Source organism: Manis pentadactyla, chromosome 6, assembly GCF_030020395.1.
Source record: "Manis pentadactyla isolate mManPen7 chromosome 6, mManPen7.hap1, whole genome shotgun sequence".
Taxonomy (NCBI): domain Eukaryota; kingdom Metazoa; phylum Chordata; class Mammalia; order Pholidota; family Manidae; genus Manis; species Manis pentadactyla.
The window spans coordinates 135,349,418-135,366,447 of NC_080024.1; the positions used below are offsets into that span (position 1 = coordinate 135,349,418).

The following is a 17,030-nucleotide window of genomic DNA, read 5'->3' on the forward strand; positions in this document are numbered from 1 at the left end:
ATTTGTGGCAATTTGTTATAGCAGCAATAGTAAACTAATACAGCGGTAAGCTGCTATGGTCTTTTGTAAAAAGAATTCTCCAAAACAAAAACAGGTATCTCCTTAAAAGGGCAGTGTGACACTCTATAAAATGCTCAGCAAATATGTTAAGATTTAGTTTGCATTTACTCAGAAATATACCTGCTCCTCTGTAAAAAGCTAAACCACACAGCTTAAGACTGAATTTTATAAAAAGATTGAAAATAAACACTTTGATCAAAGAGGTGGGTTGGAAAACAAAGCACAACAAGGTATTTCCAACTAAACAAGAAGGTGATGTCAATTGTGTAGATAACATTTAAAAAGGGACTGCCAGACTACCTTTTTCAATAGGTCAGCCAGAAAGCAAAAATCAGTATTTCTTTAAAAGCTCATATTTACCTGATGATCCTCTGGGCAGCATACTGATGGAGAGAACGAAACTGTGCCGACATATTTGCTAAAGCTGCCAAACAATTTGTGTGAAGGTACTTGTCCTGTCAGAAAAACAGCAAGTTTAAAACATACATCAAATACTCTCTACATGGTAAGAAAGGTTAACTAGAAGAAAATGTAACTCAGTTGTCACTGATTTTAGAGAGTTCAGGTCCACAATCCTTTTCTCTTAAGTCCAAAATACATAAGGCATTGAAAACTCAAGTTTTTTTCACCACTCATTTAGAAGCAACATCTGGCACAAAATATTATGATGTTATTTATGGTCTTCATTATCCCCACTCTGGTCAATACTGAAATAGTTCACTGCAGAAATATTAATGTTTAATTACAGCGTGCTGCTCCAGAGCCTAATGGTCACATACAGTGTAGCATATGTAATTATCTTTCTAAAGTCAAAAAAGTCTCCATTCTAATAAAACACATCTGGCCCCTAGAATTTCAGATAGAAGGTTGTGGACATGCACCTACATTAGCCCCCCAGAAGGGAATAGTTGAAAACAGTGCAGAACACTTGACCATTTCTCTGAGCTGTGACTTGTGCCTACAGCTTCTCTGTTGACCAGAACTGTACTTTGCTCCCAGGTACTGCAAATGCAATCCAGTCAAGATTTTCCTTTTATTCTCTAATGTATTCTCTTTCTTCCACATCCAAATTCATATTTTCTTGTGTTGCTATCTTCTCACATTTTGTTGTTACTGCTTTTAAAAGGTAAATCAGTTTTATCAGTTCAGCAGGGTTTATGTAAATGTGTTCTGCTGCTTTTTTTCTATTTCATGTAAAATATCTCTGATTATATAACCTATTAAATATTAAGAAACAGACACAATATACATTATGTTAGGAGCATGCGATACCGCGACTATATGTGAATCTGTATTTTCTACTGTATTTAATGAGAATGTTATTAGCACTCTAAATATTGAGATTGCCTTAAACTATAGTCCGATATGCACTATATGCATAAAGACAGAAAAAGAGCTATGGAATACTTACTCTTGTCCTTGTCATGTTGTACTGAATGGTTCTTATTACAACCAGTATCAGGAGACTTCCCAGTGAAATTTCAGTTAAAACCCGTTCTGAATACCAAGTAATATTTTTTAATATCTGTAATGAGGGAGAAAAGTTCAAGTGAATATGATACCTTTAGGAAAAAAGGGATTATCCATGTCTACAATGTCTGATAAGCCATGGCTTTGCTCTGAAGGGAAATTAAACAGTATTTAAAGGTGAACTGTGAGACCTTCAGTTCAAGATAGCAGAACTGTGCTGATGGGTTTGCTTCTCCTTTCTTTTTAAATACAAAAGGAGAAAAAGCAGGTATGGAAAACAGAGGAGGATATATATCATTGGTAGACACAAAACAGAGACAGCTGGAAGAGGTATGGAACAGAGGACAAGACTGACAGAAAGCCAGTCAGAGTCAAGCAGTTTGAAAGTGAAAACAAGAAAGTTAAGGAGTCCCTTGAAAAGTAGAGCTGTCCCAACAACCACAGTAAACCTCCACTCTTGTGTTCAGGAAAGGCCAAAAACGCAAATTAGCCAAGATCTTCCAGAAGAGATGCAGTGTTCTACTGTGGCTTTTAGAGTAGGTAGCTCTGGAACTCACCTCCAGGCCTCATTAGCAAGAACTGTTTTCTAGCTTAAGTTGGTGCACTTCCATGGTAGATATGCAACATGGGCATCAGAGAAAGGGCAAGAGAGAGAAAAATTGTTAAGTGCAGCAGCCAATTGTGGGCTGCCACAATAAAGGAGGTAAAATGCAAAAATATCAACAGCCTCAACTGAGCACTCGAAGTTTCCTGAAGTCCTCTTCCATTAAGATCACTCCTTTCTCTCCTCAACTCATGGAGTCAATGTGCCCCATTCTTCTTTATCTATGAATGAAAAAGGAAGAGAATCCTGCCCTCTCCACTAAGAAGCTATATTGCTGCACAGAGCACAGCCAACCCCCATCATTCACAACTGGTGTGGGGGATGCCATCACCATTCAAAACAAATGAAACTAGACTCTCATTTACAACTATGAATGGATAACCAAAAGCCATCAAAAAAGCAGAGAATCAACTATCTAAAGCGATACATGTTGAATCTAAGCTAGCCTCTGTTCTAATTACCAGCACATATGAAATACAGAGGATAGAAGAATATGTTAAATTAACACAATGATATAATCAGCCAAAACCAAATGTAGGAACTGTATTAACCCAGTTTCTATACTAAGTGGTGAATGAGGTGGGAGAGATGCTATTTTACATTACTAAGTCTTAAGAGCCAAATGCAGTAAGTGGACTTTGCCCTACTTATTGCATGTCTTTATTGCATCAGGCTATTTTTTTCCAATTATATATATGTCTAATGTGTTCACAACAAAATGTTTACCAAATACTGTGAAAATGAGTAAATATGGAACTGAACATGCAGAGCAAACAGGCCCCCAATTAAACAGACATAATTTAAGAAGCTGGACAAAATTTTTCTTAGATTCTAAATGTTATCTTTAGTGAGATTTGACAGAAGACTGTATCCATAAAGTAAGAACAGGCTACTATGAAGGAGAATCACAGAAAAGCTGTGGAGGAGAAAAGGCTGCTGAAGGTTAAAAACATGATGACTGAAACTTGAGAGAGAAGAAATTAGAGGAATGGGCACAACAGATAACTCACTTTGTGAAACTGAAAAGACTAAACTGAAATCCACAGCCAACATCATATTTAACAGCAAGAAGCTGAAAGCCATCCCTTTAAGACTGGGAACAAGATAAGGATGCCCACTCTCCCCACTTTTATTCAGCATAGTTCTGGAGATCCTAGCCATGGCAATCAGACAACACAAAGAAATAAAAGGCATCCAGATTGGTAAAGAAGTTAAACTGTCCCTGTTTGCACATGACATGACATCATACAAAAAAACCCTAAAGAATCCACTCCAAAACTACTAGATCTATCTGAATTCAGCAAAGTTGCAAGATACAAAATTAATATGCAAAATCTGTTGCTTTCCTATACACTAATGATGACATTGCAGAAAGAGAACTCAGGAAAACAATTCCATTTACAATTGCACCAAAAAGAATAAAATACCTAGGAATAAACCTAACCAAGGAAGTGAAAGACCTATACTCCAAAAACTACAAGACACTCATGAGAGATATTAAAGATACCAATAAATAGAAACACATTCCATGCTCATGGCTAGGAAGAATTAATCGTCAAAATGGCCATCCTGCCTAAAGCAATCTACAGATTCAAAGCAATACCAATCAAAATACCAATAGCATTCTTCAACGAACTAGAGCAAATAGTTCTAAACTTCATATGGAACCACAAAAGACCCCAAATAGCCAAAGCAATCCTGAGAAGGAAGAATAAAGCTGGGGGGAATTACACTCTCCTGCTTCAAGCTCTACTACAAAGCCACAGTAACCAAGACAATTTGCTACTGGCACAAGAACAGAACAATAGACCAATGGAAGAGACTACAGAGCCCAGATATAAACCCAAGCATATATGGTCAATTAATATAGGATAAAGGAGCCATGGACATACAATGGGGAAATGACAGCCTCTTCAACAGCTCGTTGGCAAAACTGGACAGCTACATGCAAGAAAATGAAACTGGATTATTGTTTAATGCCATACACAAAAGTAAACTCAAAATGGATCAAAGACCTGAATGTAAGTCAAGAAACCATAAAACTCTTAGAAGAAAACATAGGCAAAAATCTGAATATAAATACGAGCAACTTCTTCCTGAACTCCTCTTCTCGAGCAAGGGAAACAAAAGCAAAAACATTTTGGACTACGTCAAACTAAAAAAGCTTCTGTACAGCAAAGGGCGCCATCAGTAGAACAAAAAGACATCCTACAGTATGGGAGAATATATTTGTAAACAACATATTTGACAAGGGGTTAACATCCAAAGTATATAAAGAACTCACATGCTTCAACACCTAAAAAGCAAATAAACTGACTAAAAAATGGGTGGAGGATATGAAGAGATAATTCTCCAAAGAAGAAATTCAGATGGCCAACAGGCACATGAAAAGATGCTCCACATCACTCATCATGAAGGAAATGCAAATTAAAACCACAATGAGTTATCACCTCACACCAGTTAGGATGGCCAGCATTGAAAAGACTAAGAACAACAAATGCTGGTGAGGATGCGGAGAAAGGGGAACCCTCCTACACTGCTGGTGGGAATGTAACCTAGTTCAACCATTGTGGAAAGCAATATGGAGGTTCCTCAAAAAACTAAAATTAGAAATACCATTTGACCTGGGAATCCCACTCCTAGGAATTTACCCAAAGAATACAAGTTCTTAGATTCAAAAAGACATATGCACCCCTATGTTTATCACAGCACTATTTACAATAGCCAAGATATGGAAGCAACCTAAGTGTCCATCTGTAGATGAATGGATAAAGATGTGGTACATATATGCAATGGAATACTATTCAGCCATAACAAATAAACAAATCCTACCATTTGCAACAACATGGATGGAGCTGGTGGACATTAAGCTCAGTGAAATAAGCCAGGCGGAGAAAGACAAGTGCCAAATGATTTCTCTCATTTGTGAAGTATAACAACAAAGCAAAATGGAAGGAATAAAATAGCAGCAGACTCACAGACTCCAAGAAGGGACTAGTGGTTACCAAAGGGAAGGGGTGGGGGAGGACCAGTGGGGAGGGAGGGAGAAGGAGATGGAGGGGTATTATGTTTAGTACATATGGTGTGTGGGTGGTCATGGGGAAGACAGTGTAGCACAGAGAAGGCAAATAGTGAATCTGTGGCATCTTACTACACTGATGGACAGTGACTGCATTGGCTATGGGTAGGGACTCAATAATATGGGTGAATGTAGTACCACATTGTTTTTTCATGTGAAACCTTCGTAAGAGTGTATATCAAAAGTACCTTATAATTACAGGTATGCTTTGGTTACGTAACTGTACTCCTATTATGTTAATGTGTGTGCGCAATTTAATTAGTAGTTTAAAACCTATACATGCTGAAGTTACTCTACAAGAAGATATGTCAAATAAATAATCAATCTTCCCAGGTTTTCTTCTGCCTGCTACTTCTATAGCTTTTCTTCTTCCTTCCTAATTACAACCCTTAAATAGAATTCGTGCCACATATCGAATTTACCAAGTATTATAATTCTTCCAAGTGGTAAAGACACCTTAAGTCAAATGCTGGGCATAGAAGCCACAGGGCATAAATATGCAAAGAAGTAAAAAGCTAACCTTTTCAAACAATAAGGCTTCTCTCTCACTTACCAACTTTACATTTCCCTGTATGGCCCCGGAAGATGACTGGTTAGCCAGAGACGGGTAAGATTCCTCAAGGGAGGAACAACCTAAGACAGGCACAGTCGCAGGGGGGCCATCAGGTGAGAAAATGGGGATCAACAGAGGTGAGGCTTAGAACCTCACCCCCACTGTTCTGAGAGAAATCTTCTGCATACGTGGATGTTTTATTGCCCTTGTCTAGCTTGGATTAACACATAGTCTACAGGCACACACCTGATCATCTACATTTGCTCTCTTACAACACTAAACTATGTTTTCTACCTTTATCTTGTATCTACCTACCACTTCAGCATTTTATTTAAAAAAATAATAATAGAGAAATGTGGTATCCACATATAAATCAAGTATAAAAATCAAATGAGTATTCATATTTGAACTGACTGTTTATAGTTCATAATGCATGAGCAAAACCGAAAGCTTCTGTGATGACTGCCCTTGTAATGTTCACCATGTAACTTATTCACTATGTAAGAATTTGTACTCCATGTAAGGACTTGTTCGTTATGCTTCAGAAGATTGGAGACTGATGAAAATTAGGCTTGGGGTGGATTAATGATTGTGCATTGAGCATTGACCCTCCTATACAGAATTTTATTGTTGTTAACAACCATTTGATCAATAAATATGAGAGATGCCCTCACAAAATAAAAACAAAACAAACAAACAAACAAAAAATATATACATATATACACACTTCCGATTGTAAAATAAATAAGTAACCGGGATGTAATGTATAGCATAAGGAATATAGTCAAAATATTGTAACAACTTGGTATGGTGATAGCTGGTACCTAGAATTATCATGTATATAAATGTTGAATCACTGTGTTGTACACCTGAAACTAATGTAATACTGTGTGTCAACTACCCTTCAATAAAAAATAATTATCTAAAATTTAAAAAAAAGTACCTTAATAAACAAACAAAAAACGACTAAACTGAGTTATCTCAGACAACAGCAATAAAAGGCTAAAGAAGCATATACAGAGAAAAGCAGTGATGTAATATCTACTTAATAAGGTTCCAGAAGGAATAGACTGGAAGGAAAACAGAAAAATTACTAATAGGAGAAAATTTCTTCAAGAAGAAAAACTTTCAACATTCTAAGCAGAAATATTGAAAAACATCAAAATTTACTCTGTTAAATTTCTGTTCACAGTGTGTGAGAAAACTCTACTGCCTTCCAGACAGAACACATTATCACCAAAAGAAAGGGAAGTGACTAACATTAGTTTCCTTATCTTGAATGCTACACATTTGAAGGACAACAGCATGTACAAATTTTTGAGGGATAGATTGTGATTCTAGAATGCTATACCTAGGAAGACTACCACAGAAATATGTAGAAAAATACAGACTTCTAAATATGCAAAGACTCAGCAGGAACCCCCCATACATCATTTCTGGGGAAAAAAACAACCACACATGTAAGTGCTTGGCTACCTCTCCACTACCTCACCACTGTAACAATAATAAAAAACAGCCAGAAGAATCCAAGAGAAGGAGAATACTAAGAAATAGACCCATAAACGTGAACAACAAACTTTGGTTACCATGGCAGGAGGTATGGGGTGGGGGTGGAATGGGTGAAGGGGATAAAGAGGTACAAACTGGAAATTGTAAAGTAAGTTAGTCATAGGAATGGAAGTACAACATATAGAATATAACGAACAATATTATAATATCTGGGTAAGGTTAACAGGAGGAACTACACCTACCACAGCAAACATCTAATTATCAAGTCACTATGTTGTACATCTGAAACCAATATAATATTGTATATCAAACTTTATTCCAATAAAAATATAAAAAATAAAAGGAAAATATGGACTACCAAACAACAAAAAAACCACAATTATAATCCACGAAGTCAGGAAAATATAACCAAGTCTAAATAATATGCTTGTACCTCAGTTGTTCTAAAAGACCAACAGCATAGGAATTTCTTTGGTAAGTCTATCCCCCCCTAAAATTCCAAACAATATTAAGAATGAAAATGGGGGTATTGAAACAGATAAGAAAAATACAAAAGTAAGGGAATACTATGTTTGACTTCATGCAAGCACACACAAGGACCTCCACAATTTTTTTAAAATTTTTACACAGTTCAGCTATCTGGCATGAAGAACCCCATGTCACCTACTGTCCCTCATTACAAATAACCCAACCTGGATATATTCTGCAGTCTCCATTCAGAGGCTAGCATAGAGCAAATGACCAGTACATGGTAGCTGGATATTGTTTGTGAAGTAAAAAATGTACAGTTTTAAGCATTTCAATTTATTCATGACTAATGATGGCCTTAATCAAGCAGAAGAGATAACCTATGTGCACAATAGTTTAAAAAATTCAAAACAAAGAGTTTTGCCAGTTGAATCTTTATAAAGGTATGGTGAAGTGTTACATCCCTGACTTACTCTCCAAGGCAGCAGTTCTCAAAATGTGGCCCTGGGACCACCAGAGGTCCCTGAGACATTCCTGCAGAATATTCGAGGCCAAAATTATCTTCATGATAATACCGTGACATGACTCTCCAGTCTCAATTCTCTCATGAGTGTACAGTTGAGTTTTCCAGAAGCGACATAACATGCCTGATAGCACAACAAACTTAATAAAGAAGCAGACATGGGAAGCTGTCTTCTGTTAGGGAAATTCATTAGATTTGTAAAAATGTAAATTAATGCTACTCTTCTCACAAAATTTCTGTTTGTGGAAAACTTTTCTCTGTGGAAAAATTTATTCTCATAAAAATATGTTATTGAGGCTACCATGCAATGGGCTTATTATTACAATATTTATTATTTCTAACTGACCTAGTTAAATATTTTTTAAATATGTCAAATTTAGTTTCTAATATGGTAAATGAGTAGAACTATAACCTATATAAAAAAGTTATTTTGTGCCCTCATTTATTTTTATTTTATTTATTTTATTAAGATATCATTGATATACACTCTTAAGAAGGTTTCACATGAAAAACAATGTGGTCACTACATTCACGCATATTATTGATTCCCCCCTCATACCCCCCTACAGTCACCGTCCATCAGTGTAGCAAGATACCACACAGTCACCACTTGTCCTCTCTGTGCTACGCTGTCTTCCCCATGATCCCCCCCACACCATGTATATTAATCATAATACCCCTCAATCCCCTTTTCCCTCCCTCCTCACCCACCCTCTCCCACCCCTCCCCTTTGGTAACCGCTAGTCCCTTCAGTTTTCCTTCATTGTTACATTCCACAAATGCCCTCATTTATTTTTACGTGTAAAAACCAAAAAGTTTAAGAATTACTGCTGTTAAGTCTCCGAGGGAATACTAACCCAGGATACTCAACAGGCAACTTCACTAGTGAGAGGAGTTTCTTCTTTTAAAAGGTCACACACTTGAGTATAGTTCAGCTTCTCCTCTCTCTTTGCTCTTTTGTTTAGAAATAAATATCATAAGCCATCAATGTTTGAAACAGAGGTCATTAGTGGTTAACATCTACTTGCGTGTGTCACAAAACTGGATGGAAGAAGAGTTCTGAATAAAAGTAGTCTTATTCATTTAACATTCAACAAATATTTAATGTGTATCCACATAGTAAACTTACAATGATATTATGAAAACTAGAAGTCTAATTTAGCATTTACATAAGGATTTGTCTTTTCCTTCTGTGAAAAATTTATCACTGTTTAGAAATTGTGGTAGTGTTTAAGAAAAAGTATAAATAATTAGTTATACAGTTCACACAGTGTCCCATGGGACATTAATGCATAATAGGCAGCACACAGAAAACTTTCTTGGTAACCTCACTATAGTTCTTGACCTGTTTATTTGGTTCTTACAAAATTTCTCCCCTCCTGCATTCAATGTTCATTCAGTTTAATAGTTTTAGACTGTTATTATCCTAATTATGCATTTCATATATTTATCAGTTTCTGCAAGAATAATTTAAATAAAATGTATAAGGCAATCCCTATGGATGTGAAAATGTCTTCCTTTTCAAAACGTATGTAAGAATTGCTTGTGGTTCTAGGTCCTTTTTTGGGCTTTTACCCCTTATATAATTTGCTTTTTTTCAATATCTCTCTTTCAAATGTTATATATGCAGTAACACATTATATGGTATCAAGTCCTTAAAAAATCAAGTATGTGTAGAAAAGCACAAAGTATAATTAACTTCTGTACTTCCACAACTGACATTCGCATTTTATTTTTTAAGATATAAATCCCATTTATTCCCCCAAAGAGGAACAAACATTATTGACTTGAATATGTATCTTTCTAGTACATTTCAAGTACTTTATGTATACACACACAACACCCCAAAACATAGCATGCCTTTGTATACTTTCTAATTTACATAACCAGTATCAGGATGTATTGAGTTGAATAGTGTCCCCTGAAATTTATGACCCCAAAACCTATGAATATGACCTCATTTGGAAATGAGGTCCTCATAAACACAATCAAGTTAAGATGAGATCATATTGGATTAGGATGGACCCTAAATCCAATATGACTGCTGTCCTTACAGAGAGGAGGAGGAGAGACCCAGGAAAAGACACCAAATGAAGGAAAGCCATGTGGCGACAGACACAGAGATAAAGGTGATGCAGCTACATGCCAACAAACTCCAAAGACCACCAGAAGCTAGGGAGAGAGAAGGATCCCTCCCCTAGATCCTTCACAGAAAACATGGCCCTGCCTACACTTGCTTTCGGACTTTTGGTCTCCAGAACTATGACAATAAATTTCTGTTGCTTTAAACCACCCTGTTTGTAGTAATTAGTTATGGCAACCTAGAATCTTTTTTGTTTACATCCTGTTTCTTAGATTCAGTATGTTTTTGCAACACCCTTATACTGATGCATATAAGAAATAATATTTATCATGTATGCCAAAATCTAATAGTATCAATTACTTTTAAAAATTAAATACTTCCTCGCTAGTTAATAAATAGCTACTGCACTAAGCCATACCTCCAGGACCTCCTGAGGGTTCAGAAATTAATCCACAACAGAGAACAAAGAACAACGGTTAATATCCATTCTTAATGGCTGATTTTGGTGCCTTAGTAGTTAAATATTTGAGTATAGACTCTACATATAAGTCTACTTGCTAGTCCATTGAAGTACTGAACAGTGCTTGTATAATAGGCCACTTTAAAAAAAAAATCACTCTTCTATTAATGGAAATTTATTTCCTATTTTTCCTCTATTAAAAACAGTGTTACAATATAGATTCTTACCCTCATTATCCAAAATCTCACTATATGAAACTCAGAAACCACAAATTCTCACTCTCCATGTTCTTACTCCCTGGATATTACCGAAAGTCAGGAATCACATAGATTTTAAAAGCAAAAATATCTGTAAAACACGTTTTAAGCTACCCAGTTTCTGGTACTTAGCAACTTAATAAGCACATCTGCAAGAGTTTTCTAGGAAGCACAATTAAAAAGTCATCGAATAAGAAGTAATCCCTTTTTTTAAATTAAGGTATCACTGATATACAATCTGACGCTCAGGTTTCACATGAGCAACACTGTGGTTACTACATTCCCCCTGTTATCAAGTCTCCACCACAAACCCCATTACACTGTCTATCATCATAGTAAGATGCTATAGAGTCACTACTTGTCTTCTCTGTGCTATACTGCCTTCCCAGTGCCCCCCCCACATTATGTGTGCTAATCATAATGCCCTTTAATCTCCTTATGGCGCCCTTCCCACCCACCCTCCCAAGTCCCTTTCCCTTTGGTAACTATTAGTCCATTCTTGGATTCTGTGAGTCTGCTGCTGTTTTGTTCCTTCAGTTTTTTCTTTGTTCATACACTCCACAGATGAGTGAAATCATTTGGCACTTGTCTTTCTCTGCCTGGCTTATTTCACTGAGCATAATACCCTCTAGCTCCATCCATGTTGTTGCAAATGGTAGGATTTGTTTTCTTCTTATGGCTGAATAATATTCCATTGTGTATATATGTAAAATCTTCTTTATCCATTCATCTACTGATGGACACTTAGGTTGCTCCCATTTCTTGGCTATTGTAAACAGTGCTGCAATAAACATAGGGGGTGCATCTGTCTTTTTGAATCTGTGATCCTGTTTTCTTAGGGTAAATTCCTAGGAGAGGAATTCCTGGGTCAAATGCTATTTCTATTTTTAGTTTTTTGAGGAACCTCCATACTGCTTTTCACAATGGTTGAATTAATTTACATTCCCACCAGCAGTGTAGGAGGGTTCCCCAAGAAGTTATCCTTTTAAAAATACTATGTGAGGGTCACTATTAACTAAAAAGCATAAAGCAGCAATGTCCAACACAGCAGCTCTAGGCACAAATGTGTATTTACATTAAAATAAAAAATTCAGTTCCTCAGTCACAATCTTCTCCAAGTGCAATTACAGAAGCTTTCTATCATCACAGAAAGTATGACTGAATAGCCTGGTACAGAGAACACCACTGTATCCATCACCGAGTTTTATCAAATATTAATATCTTTGCTTCTGAAGCACCTGAAGCCCCTCACTACTCTTCCCTGATCATGTTCTGTAACCTCAGGCAGCCACTTTTCTGAACTGGGTACTTCATCACCATGCAGATAAACAATTACAGACCAAGGTGAAGCCCCACTGTGTACTCTTCCCCATTTTCATTCCCCTACTCTGTAGATGTAGCCATCACCCTGACTGTTTTATTCAGCATGCTATAAATCTTTTCAAAACTATAATCACTGATGTGGATGACCATTAATAAGCATGTTCTCTCTGTGCAAGTGTGCACGAGTTTTGCTAGATAACCTTGCGAGTGAAATTGCTGAGTTGTGGGGTATGCCCAGCTTCAGTTTTACTCCTAGAGCCAACACACACCTACATTATGACCCAGCAATTATATTCCTAGGTTTATACCCAAGGGAATGAATGCTTATGCCCACTGAAATACATGTTTGAAAATGTGCACAGCAGCTTTATCAAAAACAGCTCTAAACTGTAAAAAATCCAAATATCCTTGAACTAGAAAATGGATAAAAGTATTGTGGTATATTCATACAACAGAATGGCACACAGCAATGGAGAAGAACAAATTAATGACCCAGTAATATGGTAAATTTCTGCAATACTATGTTGCATGAAAGAAGCCAGTATAAAAGAGAACACACTGTAATTCAAGGAGAAGTGAAGATCTATTTTGAGAGAAGTCAAAATAGTGGTTCACTCTCGTTGGTGTGGGGTATTGACCAGGAAGAGGCATAAGGGAGTCTTCTATTATGCTAGAAATGTTCAATATACACAGGTATACGCATACAAAATTACACAGGTATATACATATGTAAAAACTCATAGGTTGTACCATTAAAATTTGTGCACAATATTTTATACCTCAATTTTTAAGTACTTTAGAAAATCATATTGGTTTTTCACTCATTAAAAGAAAGAGAAATGCTATTTAAAAATACTGAGTAAATCAGGGCATGTATTTTCTATCTGGCAGTACTTCACTAAATGTAAGAAATCAAGAAATTTATACATTTTATCCTCTTTGTACGGTGTCAAGATTCCTTAAATCTTAGTTGAAATGATGGTCACACTATTTAAGAGGCAAAAAAAAGTTTTAGTGGGATATCACAGAGAAGTAAAGATAACACAAACCCCTACTGAAGAAAAGAAAGTGTTTGTACCCTGTGAAGAGTGAAAGTACTAGCCCTGTCCTCCCCACTGCACCCTACAGCAAGGAGACTGGAAGAGTCCCCCCTGAAAAATTGATCACTCCAAAAGACATGGCCTACAGAGAGTAGAATCCCCAAAGAAATAGACTATACAGAGCAAGTTATAGCAAATAAGTCCTGCCCACACTGAGAACTTACAATCAACTCCTTAGTGTACTACTCCTAAATATGAACACAGATCACCAGACATTTGAGGAAAGCCTCCAATATGGAGTTAGACAGGAGTCCACAAAGAAAATGAAGATGGAAGGAGGAAAAAGTCTATGTGCTGGAAGTAGGGCTGGGAATGCAGAGGGAACACACAGAATGTACAAGGAGAACTAATGACTTGTCTTCCATCTCAGGAAGATAACAGTGAATATCGAAATCTGAAAAATCGAGAAAGCAGTATAAGCATGTTCTTGAGAAACATGGACAAAGCTGCAGGCATTTGTCTTTGGGGTGGTGGGATTAGGTATAGGGTAGACACGGGGTCTGCTAATCTGCATTAAATCCTAGTACTTCTATGTAAGTTTTAAAACTATGTACATGTATTACTTTGACACAAAGAATAATAACAAAGAGAAAGATAAAATTAGGTTGGGAATGGAACTCAACAAAAGGACTATAAAAATATAAAACCATCAATTTCTCAGTCTTCTTCTCTTTGTCCCTTGTTCTTTCAATCATTCTACATTGAGAGAGCAACCTATTTGATGATTTCTGTTACAACTAAAAAGTGGAAATGAAATGGAGAGGAAAAACGAACTCAGTGGCAACAAAAATATTTGCCAATTACTAAAGAAACCATTTTGACAGAGCTTTTAAGTAGCTAATACTCATTCAGAAAAAAGCGCCACTTCATAAATCAGCAGAAAAACACACCATTTCCAAGTCAGTTTCTTGCAGAAACATCTACCAGAAGGAAAAGAAGAAAGAAATGCTAAGGCTGCAGTTAATCCTCAGGAGGGACATGTCTATTGTGTAACTCAGAAACTCTAACCTAAGTAGTGGTGACTTACCACTTCGTGAATGGATCTATTGAAGCCATCATCTTCTGTAAGGATCAGCAATATTATAAGGGCCATATACACATGGTGCGAATTCCTTTCTTCAACATGATACAGAATCTCAAGAATTGGTAAAACCTAAAGAATAATAAGTTTAATTTACTACCAAAATTACTTTATTGTAACACCAATGCTTTATAAACCTTTATACTTTTATTTTGTATAGGTACTTTAATTTCAGAATTATGTTTTCTTTAGAAGAAAAAAAAATAAAACTATGACTCTGAAACAAACAAAACTGTAACTGAAAGTACTTTCCAATTGTACAGCTAAGATAGTAGTAAAGAAAAATCATCCCCCTCTTTGAAGGTCTGCCACACGTAAAGGTTGGGTTTGTAGAGGCCATTTAAAGGCATGGCAGCCTCCAGCCCGTCAGGAAGTTACACACATTAAGATATATTTTTAGAAACACTATAATGTGTCAACATTTCTTAATAGCAAAGATTGTAGAATAAATGAATTTTAAACAAAATCAGATCAGCAAATTTCCTACTGATAACATATTCCTAATCATAGCCTCAAAAAGCATTTATTACAGGAGAAAAGCAGAAGGACAGGTAAGGACACAAGTTAAGACATCAAAGCAAGCCGTGCAAGATACTAAAAACAAGAACACAACCCCTCCACTCAACCCCCTTCACCAAATAAAAAAACCCAAAACAAAATCTTTTAACTTTTCACCCATGTATGTCAGCCTTGTGTCAACATTCTTACCATAGAACTTTCTAGAACAGGCAATGTCATGAGCTTTCTGCTTATTGCCATCATTTCCCTTAGGATACATCATGCTCAGAACTGCCTCTGCTTATCCTCAGTCACCCATCAGTAAATAAGCCTTCTCTTCACAAATTTTTACTCTACAAGCTGTACACCACTATACCCAATTTTACTATGTAAGCCAATGTTTTCCACATAGAGCTGGTGTGCAGTCAGGTTTTTTCATCACGTTTTTCGTCCTTAGTGCCACTTTGACATAGAATATGCTCTTCAAATAAATCCTAGTATTCCATGTTTACTAGTGTTTTAACACTGAAGAAATAGCCACCAAATTTCTGGAGAATCCTGCTATCAAACTGTAAAAAACGGAGCACAGGGGACATTTTCTCAGTAGCATTCTCAAAGCTGCTGGCTATTTCAGGGATGTTCACAATTTTCATGAATAGCCCAATGTTATCTATACATATGTATTTCAAATTATAATATTAACATGTTGGTGAGGTAGCTTTCCACTCATAGAAACATTTTTGTTCACACATTAGTAATAATGGAAATCAGTGATTGCCTATAGGAGTTTTTCTCAATGTGCAAAACTTTGGAACCAATTTCATTCTCATAGTGAAAGAAGCAGTTAAGTGATACCTGGCAAAGATACCTGAAGTAACATCCCAGGAATTAAGTTCAGGGAGCCCTGAAGTCTAAGCCTGTTGTAGGGACAGACACATGGAAAAGTAAGTTGAAAATCACCCTTCCTTTCAGCCGTTCCCATCAGAAAATGCTGCAACTGTGAGGAGTTACCCGAACTTGGTGGGCAGGCACTTAGGAACAGGTAGGAACCAAGAAGGAATTAAAACCTTCTTAAGAATGGCAAACACTGCTTCTTGGAGAAACTGATCAGGCTAAATCATGGGCAGTGGGTGGCTATTAAATAAAGCTCTAAAGGGCAGGGGAGCTCCACATGCACTGTCTTCTACTCATTACTCTGCCTGTGCCTGGTGACATCTCTTCAATCACCAGGTCATCATCAGCCTTACAACCAGGCAAACATACATACCCTCTTGGGAAAACAAATTATTCTCCAAAACATAATGAAGTACAAAAAGCACAAAACGTTTAGTACAATACTTACAAGATTTTCCATATCTGTGCGAGCCAACATGTACGTCCTAATATTACTATTTTGATGGAGCAATGTATACAAGAGGAGAGTTGCTTGATCAGATGTTTGCTGCTCACAGAGGGCCGTGTACAAACTGTTAAAGTTAATCTGGAAGGCGTGTGGAATTGATGAGGGGAAAGGACTGCTATCTGGAATACAGAAAACACAAAATTTTAAAAAAATATTACATCAGTATTTTCTGGACTATGCCTTATTAAATAATAAACACACTGTTAATGTATACAATTCAATTCCCATTAATTTTGTATATGTTTCTGTATTTCAGATTGAAATTTTTAATTTATATTTTAAATGTTACCTAAAAAAGAACTCATGTAAAACAGTGGCTATAATTGGTAACACTGTAAAACTGGATTTGCTAAGAGAATAGACTTGAAAGGTTCTCACCAAAAAAATGAAAAACAAACAAACTGGGATAATTTATTTCTCTATACTACATACACCACACCCTTCCAATAATTACAAATATATGTGCAAATACTACTTCACAATGACTTTTTAATCTTAAAAAAAAGGGCCAATATTTCATAAACTAAGACAGTTTTACTCCATCATTTTTTTGCATTAAT

General features: G+C 36.4%; 1 protein-coding gene across 4 annotated transcripts in view; it reads right to left on the reverse strand.

The window, feature by feature from the left end:
* The window catches only part of DYM (dymeclin), a 439,846-nt gene that overhangs the window by 218,115 nt on the left and 204,701 nt on the right, over positions 1–17,030 (reverse strand). For all 4 annotated transcript variants that reach the window (XM_057504164.1, XM_057504163.1, XM_036918624.2 and 1 more), the window contains 4 exons: positions 16,411–16,589; positions 14,517–14,642; positions 1,472–1,585; positions 421–515 (listed from right to left, as the gene is read on the reverse strand). In XM_057504164.1, coding sequence (XP_057360147.1) covers positions 421–515; positions 1,472–1,585; positions 14,517–14,642; positions 16,411–16,589 — 514 coding nt within the window. The remainder of the gene's footprint in view (positions 1–420; positions 516–1,471; positions 1,586–14,516; positions 14,643–16,410; positions 16,590–17,030) is intronic.